The sequence below is a fragment of the Kogia breviceps genome, chromosome 10 (assembly GCF_026419965.1).
Source record: "Kogia breviceps isolate mKogBre1 chromosome 10, mKogBre1 haplotype 1, whole genome shotgun sequence".
Lineage (NCBI taxonomy): Eukaryota > Metazoa > Chordata > Mammalia > Artiodactyla > Physeteridae > Kogia > Kogia breviceps.
In genome coordinates, this window is record NC_081319.1 from 79,341,918 (window position 1) to 79,354,545 (window position 12,628).

Consider the following 12,628-nt stretch of genomic DNA (forward strand, 5'->3'; position numbering starts at 1 on the left):
ATTTACACCATATTAGTTTCAGGTGTACAACAGAGTGATTCAATATTTTCATAGTTATACTCCATTTACAGTTATTATAAAATATTGACTATATTCTCTGTGCTGTATAATATATCCTTGTAGTTTATTTATTTTATACATAGTAGTTTGTACCTCTTAATCTTCTACCCCTATCTTGCCTTTCCCAACCCCCTTCCCTATTGCCACTGGTAACCACTAGTTTGTTCTCTATATCTATTTTTGTTTTGTTATATTCACTCATTTGTTTTATTTTTTAGATTCCACATATAAGTGATAGCATACAGTACTTGTCTTTCTCTGTCTGACTTATTTCACTAAGCATAATGCCCTCTAGGTCTCTTGTTCCAAAAATGACAGTAGAGAATGTTACAATATCTGGTATTTATTGGCTATTTACATTTGTTCAATTAGAAGAAATTTTTGCATTGTTTCAAAAGAGTTTCACCACATAAAGATTAACAACTAAAGACTTACAATAGAAAAGATTCATCTTATTTTGAGAGATCCCTTTTAGTAATTCTCATTCAAATATTTCTTTTTTTAAAATCCATGTCTAGCTGCAGGTTTGGACCTCTTTCAGGGGGACATTTTTCTACAGGTGAGTACCTGCTAGGAACACAATAACATTCCCCCCAGGACTGGCTGTGTCATAGGATGGTGAGCTTCTGCTCTGTGTCCAGCCACTGAGATGAAAGAATCTCATCTATAATCTGTACCCACAAAGACTTCCACTGTGGTTGCTGGTAAACAAAAACAGACGAAAACATTAGCGAACAGTACAAAAGAGTCTATAATTATTAAGTTGCTTGTCCATCCAATTTTCCTAATAAGTGAAGCATGAGAGAGAAGGAAATCCACCACCATACTGAAAGTGGCTATTTCAGTTTTGAGGAATTGTTGGTCTCCTTTATTTGGCTCCTAAAAATTTCTCTGGAATTTTCTAAAATGTCTATAATGAACTTCTATTGTTTTTACAACATAATCAGAAGACAAGTTGACTAAACTGTTTGAATTGTGTGACAGATTGTGGTGTGAGAGTTTAGAGGAGGGGGAAGCCAAGGAGACCAGCTGTCCAGTCACCTTTGCCTTTGTTTCTGCAGAATTCCAGAAATGGCCTGAGAGACCCCAACACCAGGTGGAAGTTCCCCATCCCTTACATCCTGGCCGACAATCTGGGTAATATTAATTATTCTTCATTAGGAATTATTATTATTATTATTATTATTTTGTGCTACGTGTGCCTCCACTGTTGTGGCATCTCCCATTGCGGAGCACAGGCTCCGGACGCGCAGGCTCAGCAGCCATGGCTCATGGGCCCAGCCGTTCCGTGGCATGCGGGATCTTCCCGGACCAGGGCACGAACCCGTGTCCCCTGCATCGGCAGGCGGACTCTCAACCACTGCGCCACCAGGGAAGCCGCATTAGGAATTTTGAGTTGAATTCTTCTCTCTCACCTCTCCTCCTGATCATCAGCTTCAGACTTGGGGTAACTGCCAACGTATAAGAGGGTTTCTAAGCTCTGACAGTTCTTTATCTCACGGTATGAGAGGCATGACATTACATCTGAACCCATGCTGCTTAACCAGTCTGAGATACAGAGTATCAAATAATGATTTTTAAAATGCAGAACACACTAACAGGTTAATCAGACTAGGAGCAACACACACACACAAAATGAAATATAATTTGACATCATAGCAATGAAAAATGTGCACTTGCAATAACAGTTTGTTTAGGTGAATCTAAATATGGTACCAGGATACTAGTTTCAACATGTTGATTTCTTCCCTTTCTGTTGCAAGACAAACATGTCACACTTTTGAGAAATAGAAAAGACTATATTTCATATGTCCATTGTCCTTGTTCCTCTGTATTAAAAATTTCTATTCTTTTCTCTCTCTTAATATAAAGGACTGAAATCAGTTGCATTTTGCTCATTGTTGAAAATAGTAATTGGTGGAAATAAATAAATATTAGAAGCCATGAGTGGACACTGGCTGACATCAAGCAGCTGACTGACAGCTCAGCAGCCACCATGATGCAATGCCTGTCTGGGAGGCCCGTCCTCTGTGGATGGGGAAGATTCAAGAGGAGAGGGGAAGCTAGGACAATGTTGCTCAGTCTTAATGAGCTGCTGAGCTGCTCCCCTTCTCAGGAGACATAGATTATGTTTCAAGAAGTTTCCATCACTCTTTATCAGTGCTGCCTCCCATGCCTTTTCTGGAGAAAAGCTACATAGTAACAAGTGCTGTTGTTCTCAGTTATTTTATGGAAAATTGAGCTGAGTTGTTTTTCCCCAGTGTTTGACAGTGCACTTGGAAATTCCAGGAGCATCCCTATTTACTGGGACATGATTTAAGAAACATTAATTTTAAAATGGATTTTCTTCCCCATGACGATTTTTCTTCCTATTTGTCTCACCTGTGCCACCACCTTCCCATTAAGACATGGACGTACTTACTGAATCTCTTACGTGCCAGATTCAGCTACTCAAAGTGTGTCCACTGGTCACAGCTTGAGTAGCAAGGTCTCCTTAGCTGCAAGGTAGGTGACAGATGAATAGACAGCAAAACTGAAGACAGGTGGCCTGAAATAAGGTAGCAGCTGTGAGGATAGAGTGGTGGCTCTCAAGTAGCATCACATGAGAATCACCTTCAAGTTAAAAGGGAGTTCAGGTGCCTGGACTCATACTGTTGCAAAAAGCAAAACATTCTAATTAGAGTTTGACCTTTGTATAAATTCCTTTATTAAAGTTAAATTTCCGTAGGGTGAAATACACAAACCAGGCTTTTGAGAAATGCATAGACTTATGCAACCCACACTTCCAATCCTCTAGAAAGTTCCCCCGTGCTCTTTTCCAGCCAATACCCACCTCCACTCCCCAAGAGACAACTACCATTCTAATTTTTTTCCCCTATAGATTAGTTTTACCTGATTTACAACTGATTTGCAGATAACTGGAATCTCATAGTATGTCCTCTTTTGGATCTGGCTTATTTTGCTTACCATGTTTAAATTTTTCTGTATTGTGGTGGGCCAACAGTTAATTCTTTTTCATTACTCATTACTATTCCTTTGTCTGAATATATTGCAACTGTTTCTCCATTTTTCTGTTGATGGATGTGGAGCTGTTTCAAATTTGGAGTCTATTGTGAAGAAAGCTGCTGTGATCATTCTTGTACAAGTCTGCGTGGATATGTGTTTTTTATTTATCTTGGGTAGATGTCTAGGAATAGCATTGCTTGATCCTATGGTAAATATATGTTTAACTTTATAGGATAATGCCAAACAATCTTTCCTGTTGGCTGTGGCATTTTTCATTCTCACCAGCAATGTCTGTGTCCCATTTGCTCCACCTTATCACTAATATAGGTGGAGTTAATCTTTTTAATTGTTGCCGTTCTAGTGGTTGTGAAACGGTATCTCACTGTGGTTTTAAGTTGAGTTTCCCTAATGACTAATAATATTTAGCACATTTTCATGCGCTATTGACTATTTACGTATCTTCTTTTATGAAGTGTCTGTCCAACTCTTTCATGATTTTTAAAATTATATTGTTGGTGTTTTCATTACTTGTAGAACTCTATATATTATAGATAAATTATGTCAGGTATATATGATGAATATTTTCTCCCAGTCTGTGACTTGCCTTCTTTTTTAAAAGCAATGTACTGATTTTTTTAATCCTTTCAAAGAACCAACTTTTGACTTGTTAATTTTCTCTTGCTTCTCTACTCTTTATTTTCTTGCTTTTTGCTCTTGTCTTTATGATTTTCTTTCTTCTACTTTTTTCAGGTTTAATTTGCCCTTCTTTTTTTACATGTAAGGTGGAAATTTGTATCATATGCTTAAGTCTTCACTTTCCTAATAAAATGCGATGCTATAATATGACATCTAAAGCTATAAATTTTATTTGAAGCACTGTTTTTACTACTTTCCTCATATTTTGATATGTTGTATCTTTATTCAAATTTAGTTTAGATATTTTTTAATTTCAGTTGTGATTTTTTAAAACCATGGGTCAATTAAAAGTGTGTCTAAAATTTTCCAGAGATTTGGAACTTTTCTAGATATTCTATTATTGATTTCAAGTTTATTTTTTGAGGTCAGAGAACCAGTTCCCTAAGATTTCAGTCTTTTGAAATTTACTGAGATATGTTTTGTGATCTACTTTATGATCTAGCTTGGTGATATTCCATGTGCACTTGAAAAGAACTGTATTCTACAGTTTTAGGTCATATTAGCCTATCAATGCCAAATAGGTCAAGGTGATTGTTGGTGTTGTTCAAATATTTATATATGTATATTTATAAATATTTATATTAAGCCGTGCTCTCATGTGCAAACTTGTATCAATGGGAATCTTAACCAATGACATTTCCTTCTTTCAAGAATAAACCCGCCTTCACTTTCTGCCATTTTAGGCATTTTCCAGTGCCTAAAGAGTTTCCTTTCAAAGAGTTTCTTTCTTAATTTTTCCTAAGTTTAATAATTGTTAACTGTGGGAGGGTTAGTCAGATTCAAATTCCTTCCCTATTATCAGAATGAAAAACTCTTTAAAAGGATTCTTTTTACAAAAAAATTATTTATTTTTATTGAAGTATAGTTGATTTACAATGTTGTGTTAGTTTCAGTTGTACCGAAAAACGATTTCGTTTTATATATATATGTAAAAGGGATCTTTTTCAGATTCTTTTCCCATATAGGTTATTACAAAATATTGAGTACTGTTCCCTGTGCTATACAGTAGGTCCTTGTTGTTTATCTATTTTTATTTACAGTAGTGTGTATATGTTATTCCCAAATTCCTAATTTATTTCTTCCCCCCGCTTTTCCCCTCTCAAAGGATTCGTAAACCAAATATAGTTTGCTTTCCTATGCTAATCCTCCAATATGTAGCCATTGGTATCTAAAGGAACTCTTCTCATATTCTTTGATCCCGGGATAAAAAGGACTAGTGGTTTTAAAAACTAACATGATTGTTCAAGACAGTTCCATGTAAAACCTACCATGTCAGGGCAGAGTAAAGAATTGGGAACTAGGAAACAATGAGGCAAAAGATAAGGTCCTTTCTCTCAAGGAGTTAACAGTGTCCTAAGGAGAGGAAACCACCTACGTAAAGACAACACACAAAACATCAGGTGTGGTTTTCAGAGGACGTGCACTCAGGGTTGGCTTTATGGTGAAGAAGGAGACTTCAAGTGGGCTTTATTTCCATTTTTTTCTTTTGAATGATGTCAGGACAGTTTTTACAAAATTATTACAGAGTTGCTTAATTCCCCTTTCACAACCTACTCAGATGTAGGGAAGGCAGAAGAGATGTGATTTTTATTTATTTTTATTTTTATTTTTTATTTTTTTTTTGGGGGGGGGGTATGCGGGCCTCTCACTGTTGTGGCCTCTCCCATTGCGGAGCACAGGCTCCGGACGCGCAGGCCTAGTGGCCATGGCTCACGGGCTTAGTTGCTCCACGGCATGTGGGATCTTCCCGGACCAGGGCACGAACCTGTGTCTCCTGCATCGGCAGGTGGATTCTCAACCACTGCGCCACCAGGGAAGCCCGAGATGTGATTTTTAAATCAACCACTCTCAGTGTTTCCACTATTTGGCTTGAAGATAACAAAAGCAACACAATCTTATAGAAAGTGTGACTTTCATTATAATCAAACTTTTTTCCTTATACTTTTGTAACAACCAAGCTGTCTTAGGTACATATCTTCAAATTAGAGATGTTTCTCAGTAAGAATAGGTAAAAGTCCATGAACATTGTCCAATAGGTTTAATGCATGCTCTTGCTGTTGTTGTGTGTGCTGTTTCCACAATTAATTTACTAGTTATTCCTATGACTTTCTTTAATGACCTTAATATGATTTTATGACATCTGAGTGGTGGAGTCTCCAACTCAGTAGTTTATTAAATAAGGGCCAGAAAAATATGAAATAAGTATGTGGTAAACTGCCAAGAATTATAAACTCTTTGAGAGAATGCTGAAAATCAAATGTGCAAGAATATAATTTAATTTTATAGAATTAGCTTAAGTTGTAACTTAGAGACCTACCTCCAACAAGTTGATGGGATTAAAAACCACACACACACACACACACACTCTCTCTCTCTCTCTCTCTCACACACACACACACACACACACACACACACACACACACGGTAAGAAACAATCTCCTTTCCTTTGGAGTATCTTTCTCCCCCACCCATCCTTGTCTTATGCAATACCAAGGTATGTACACATGCAGATTAGGCAAAAGGAATGATATTTGATCTTTGGTCATTGATCCACAAAGGTTACTAATAGGCATCTATAGGTCCATAAGGCTTCTGCTGCTTTGGTTCCAAACTTGGGTTACAGAACTCTTTTCTAAGGCTTCCTGCAGAGCTGCCTGTCTAGGCTTGCCATCTATTGGGGGTCCTACAGGGAAGCAGCATAAATATTACACTTACTTCTTATGCTTTCAGAAGCCATAAACCTCTATAAGCTCGGCTCTCTTCTTCTAGCAAGAGGGGGTGAATTTTTAGATTGGGTAAACGAATCCCTTTCTCAATGCTCTCCAAAGTACTTTATCCAGAAGACAGAAATGGCTTGAATCACTTCTGTCTTGTGCTCTGCCATATGGCTCTCCTGAGGGAAGGTATTCTGCTTAAATGAGGGATAAGGAAAGGGAGAAAGTGGGGAAGTTATGATTTTGTTCAGCCACACATACATAAGTGTATTCTTATTTTGTAGATATATATACATTATGTATTTAACATATGCACTTAGTGTTTATATCCACAAGTAATTTGTCAGTTTTAGTTTTCAAGGAATCTATTAACTATAAAAAAAAAAATCTGTCATGGACCCCAGTGGATTTCATGTTGTGGCATGATTTTCTATGTTTGTAGGTTATATATATTATCCAAGAGCTAGCTAAGGCTCATTGATATTTTTATTGATTTCTGCAGCACTGAATGCCAAAGGAGCTATTCTCTATGCCTTTGAAATGTTCCGCCTCAAGTCCTGTGTGGATTTCAAGCCCTATGAAGGAGAGAGCTCATACATCATCTTTCAGAAGTTTGGTGGGTTAGTATGAAATTTTACAGAGTGTGAAAATCACACGTCCTTTGATTATAAAAAGTGACACATCTCTTTCAAAGGCTAAAAGAAGAAATTGGAAAGAAACTAAAAGCAAAATCAAGTTTTTCACTGTGAATTTTTTTAAGTGGCATCACATTTTCAATGAGCTCTGTAGAGAATGAATCGTTTGGATACCTCGGGGAACCAGGGACACTCATCTCAGTTCTTTTCCTGGGTTGAGGTTATGTTTTAAATTACAGTCCTTTTTTAAAAAAAGTCAGGTTTATTAAAGCATAAAATGCATCCTTTTGATGGCACTGTTTTAAATTACAGTACTCTGATGGCTGGACCTCTTTGAAAAGTTCTAGATGTAGATTTGCTTTTCAGAGTTACTTATTTCTAAGAAGAAATAAATGGTATATCAAGAAAGAAGACCTTTGTCTTCAGTGGTATTTATGTCAAGCAGTCTGAGCTAGATGAAGTTGGGAAGCAAAGCTACCATCTGCCGTGACTCTGTAGGTCTGTGTCTTCAACACCCAGCTGGAGGTATCTCTTCACACTGCAGTTCCCAACATGGCCTCTAGGTTTTGCTTGGATTTCGTTGTCTAGTTCTGAAGGTGGGGTTTTGTTAATCATGGGTGGATGACAGACGTAAAGAAGGAAGTTAGCACATGCTTTAGCTTCTCGAGAAGAGTCTTAGACCTCAAAAGGTGTAAGCTTGGCGAGTAGGGGTGGTGAAGTAATAACAAGTGAATAGTTCTAGTATGCTATGGTGACTGCAGAAGCAGGGCCTCTAACATAGTGTGAAGTGAAGCGTCAGGAAGAGCCAAGCTGAGTGTCAGAGATTTGAAGAAAGGAGAAGGATGTAGAGGCAGAGGAAGGGGAAGGACAAATGGGAGGTGGAAAGAGAGGGAAAACACAAATTTGGGGGACTCTTATTGCCTGTGGTCGGGAGATGTCTCTATTACATTTAAGTTAGGGAAGAGGAAAAGGGGGCAAGAGGGTCCAGGAAAGGAGCTGGCCCAAAGTGCCCCAAACCCTTCAGGATCCTGGTCCTCTGAAGCTGGAGGTTAACTGGGCTCTTTCAGAAGGACAAGGTCAAAGATTTACAGAGTGGTGGAGTTATCGTATTTTGCAACTTACACCTTTCTTTTGGGGAGGGATGTTAAAAAAAAGATAAATGATAAATGCTTCCTCTGGATTGTGGATATTTTGCAGAGTAAACTCTGAATTGGTAATAAAATGCTACCGTCAGGCAAGGTGATAATGGTGATGTTTGCACAACTCAGTACATTAACTAAAGATCATTGACTTGTACACTTAAGATTGGTGAATTTTATGGTATGTAAATTATACCTTAATAAAGTTGTTAGAAAATAGCTAAGGTCTATCTTTGAGTAGAAATCAAGCCTATTAGCATTTGAACTTACATGATGTTAGCAATCTTGGGAAAACAGTGGCAGGTAATTTAATGTGATTGTCACCAAGGAACTCACAATTCACTGGTAACATTTAAATTATTGTCAGATCTCTTATTCTGTTGAGCGTTGGTTAAGGTATAGATCCTTGTTGAGGTGGAAAATCAGATTTACGAGAAAAGACAAAAATAATTGGGAAAAAGAGGGAAAGAGGCTGCACCTGAGGAATTTAGAGTATCTGATAGCAGTTCCTGAGTCCACTATTTTCTGAGGGAATTTATGGGTCCTTCTTGCCTGGACCCCTTCAGACATAAGTTAGGCCACCTGCTGTGTGTTGTCATAATGCTGCAGATTGGGTAATACCCCAAGAAATGAACTTGATTAACTTGCATTTTTAATGAGGTTCTTTTTTATGATCATAAAATATATGCCTGCTCATTATAGGAAATTTGAAAAGTCATGAAAATGTAAAGGAGAAGATGTAAATTAACCACAGCCACTGCTCAGAGACAGCTTTGTGGTATAAAAGCAACAGTGTTGTTCTTTGGAATGCCCCATGGGTTTGTGAAGGTGAAGAAAAATGCCAATTTTTACTTCTTTTTACCTGATGCATTATTAGGATTGATTTGCCTCTGAGTGTGTAGGCATACTTTTATAATGGCCTATCACTTTTAAAGCCTGCATAATATTCTCTCCAGGGAAAGTTGCTTTTTTTCACTGTGCCCTATGTTGATGAGAATGCTATTAATAGTTTCTTTTTGAAATCAAACCTAAATTTCTTCAAACCTAACCTAATTTGTGTTTTGGAATCCTATGAATTGCAGCTGCTTAAGAATTCTCTAGAAGAAAATTTCTTTCTTCTCTTAAAAGGTGCTGGTCTGAGGTTGGCGACCAACACGTAGGACAGAACCTTTCCATTGGCCAGGGATGCGACTATAAGGCCATCATTGAACACGAGATCCTGCATGCTCTGGGGTTCTACCATGAGCAGTCAAGGACGGACCGGGATGATTATGTGAACATCTGGTGGGATGAAATTCTTCCAGGTGTGTATGAACCCAAGGTGCTATTCTCTTTATCACTTCTCAGCCCAACCCTGGGATGACCAGGCCAAACCTATGTATGAATGGGAGCTTCAATTTCTCCAGAAGGAACACAAAATATGACCTCTCCTGTAGGCTGTGCTCATCTGATCACAACTGATCCCATATAAGTGTCTCAGGGAAAGGTGAATCGTGGTTAACGAAATGTAGGGTTAACTGATCATCAAAAGCTCTTGCTTTGTTTCAGTGTTTTTGTTGAAAATCTATCTAGGGCTTCCCTGGTGGTGCAGTGGTTGAGAGTCTGCCTACCGATGCAGGGGACGCGGGTTCCTGCCCCGGTCCGGGAAGATCCCACATGCCGCAGAGTGGCTGGGCCCGTGAGCCATGGCCGCTGAGCCTGCGCGTCTGGAGCCTGTGCTCCGCAACGGGAGAGGCCACGACAGTGAGAGGCCCGCGTACCGCAAAAAAAAAAAAACTATCTAAAATTCTATTCTCCTGTCTTAGTGAGTAAAATGAATTAGGTGTCTGAGGATGTCAGGGTCCCTTTTCTGCATGTGAAATCTTGTGTAGCTCTAGAAAACGACATGAGGTTTAGTTAACTGTATGATAATCCTAAGACATACTCCAGAATTTTTTTTGGTGCTTTACCAAATCAACAATAGGTGTTTAAAAACAAAACAACAACTACAGCAAAAAACAAAACAAAACAAAACCACCTTTTATCTGAATTTGCACTCCCAATTGTGTTAATTCTAGCTAATAGTTTTTCTGATTAATCAAAATGTCCAAGTCTTTTCTTTCTCCTTTCTAAGCACCTCTTTCCTTCTGCCCCCAGCCCATAAAGGATAACACAGTAAAGGATAACAGTTTTATTTCACATATTATTATGCAGTTATTCTAACAATTCTGATGAAAATGTTATGACTCAGTTTCCCAATGGGTGGGGGAAGAAATTCCGTGCTGTGCTTTTGAAAACCCCTAGTTTTTTAAAAAAGATTCTTTTGATTTTAAAGTCTTTATTGAATTTGTTACAGTATTACCTCTGTTTTATGTTTTGGTCTTTTTGGCCGTGAGGCATGTGGAATCTTAGCTCCCTGACCAGGGATCAAACCTGCACCCCCTGCACTGGAAGGTGAAATCTTAACCACAGGACCACCAGGGAAGTCCCAACACCTCATTTTTGATTAGGAATTAGTTCAGGAAGTGGAAAAGCATTATTTTTGGCAGTGATAGCTTAATGAAACTTTAATGTATTGGAAGTGCCTTAACTGTGACCACACATGGTTTTCATGAAGCAAATCATTGCCTTGTAATGATCTGTTTCATTTAGATCCCAATTTAACATATGATTTCACAGACTGCAGTTCATCTCTAATAATTTTAGGGACTTGGAAGAACTGGCCATACTTTAAAATTAGATATCAGTCTCCAAAAGACTTCTGCCAGAACTAGCTCATTTTGGAGTAAGCTGTAACCATGGATCTCACGGGAGGCAGGGGTACAGATGGCTAACCCTATCAAAGTCACCTCTGGGGTTTCTCAATCTGTGTCCCTCCCAGCACCTCCTATTCTGATATTTCATGAATGTGGAGTACTGGTGGGAGGAGGGGAAACTATGTGGTTTGTAAAAACCTAATCTGTTACCAGGATTGGACCCACACATATACTCTCACCCATCCTACCATTCAACCACTGAGCTAGAGGCCAAGTAACATTCTTCTTTGTCCCCTGGTATAATCTAGAGAAGTTCTAGAGAGTATTCACCCAAGTATGAAATAATAGATCAAAAACAGTATATTTGTCTCCCAGGGGTAATTGCCTTATATCTGGGTCTGTGTAGATGCGACAGGAGAGTGCAGATCAAAGGACCGAATCTCTGCTTGTGAGGGTCCGGGCACTATTAGACTTCATCTGTATTTGCTAGAGGCCTGAATTTCTTATTTTCTCTTATATACAGAACTCTGCTGAAAATTACATGAGGAAGCAGAAAACATTCCCATTTTTAAGTCTTGAAGAACACGATGCTCGGTGCCTTTAAGATAGTTTTAGACCACATGAGGACCCCTTTCTCAGAGGGAGCCTGTACACTTACAAGGATAATTTGCAGACATGCTCAGCTTTGGGTTGAGCGTGAATGACTCACCATGTTTGCTCATCTCCTGTCTGTGTTTTCATTAGGTGTAATTTCATATATCGAAACTGCTTGCAATCACTGGAGGACTCTTCTCAAATGAGACATCAAATCCAATTTAGATCATAAACAAGGGCAGTATTATCACTCAGGGTAATTTATGACTTTATTGCATCTCATCTTCAGTTGATGGCAATCTTATTATTTAACCTAGGAAGATACACTATTGGCAATCTAGTTCTCTCCCCAAATCCATCTCTGTTTCTGAAGTCAGAATTGTGTTTTCTGGATCTGTTTCCTTTTATTAAGCAAAACACTTCCGAGGTCTAGCAGGGGTCTACAAACTACAGTCTGTGGGCCATATCTGTTTGCTTTTGTAAATAAAGTTTTATTGGAACATAGCCATGCCCATTTGTTTACACACTGCCTATAGCTGGTTTTGTGCTATAACAGCAGAGTTGACTAGTTGTGACAGAGACCATACATCTTGCAACGCCAAAAGTATTTTCTGTCTGACCCTTTACACAAAAGGTTTGCCCATGAGCTCTGGTTTACAAGATCACTTCCTCTTCAAGCTCTCGGCTGTGAGTTCCCTGAAGGACCATGCCTGTCCTAGTCACTGCCAGGGGCCACCACCCACCTAGCACAGCTCCTAGTAAATAGCAGGCATGACAGAAATGTGTTGAGTTAAATTTTAAAATGTATTAAAAACATTTATTTGGTAAAGCATTCTGATAAGTATCCTTGGATAATAAAGAATAAAACGATCTATTCTAACCTGATGATTTTATTGCAAGTTAAGGAAAACAGCCAGTGAATTGAAAGTGCCTTGCTTAAGACACCACTGAGAGTTACCAGGAGACCCTAGACCCACGCCCAAGTCCTCACACCACCTTGATGCTTTTTATAATTTTGCCCCCTTAACGGCCATCCTAGGACCACATGC

General features: G+C 38.7%; 1 protein-coding gene across 1 annotated transcript in view; it reads left to right on the plus strand.

Moving 5' to 3' along the window:
• MEP1A (meprin A subunit alpha) overlaps positions 1-12,628 on the plus strand; it is a 50,301-nt gene that overhangs the window by 22,927 nt on the left and 14,746 nt on the right. Inside the window, exons 5-8 of the mRNA XM_059076540.2 lie at positions 579-619; positions 1,122-1,197; positions 6,979-7,096; positions 9,379-9,554. Of these exons, the coding sequence (XP_058932523.1) occupies positions 579-619; positions 1,122-1,197; positions 6,979-7,096; positions 9,379-9,554 (411 nt within the window). The remainder of the gene's footprint in view (positions 1-578; positions 620-1,121; positions 1,198-6,978; positions 7,097-9,378; positions 9,555-12,628) is intronic.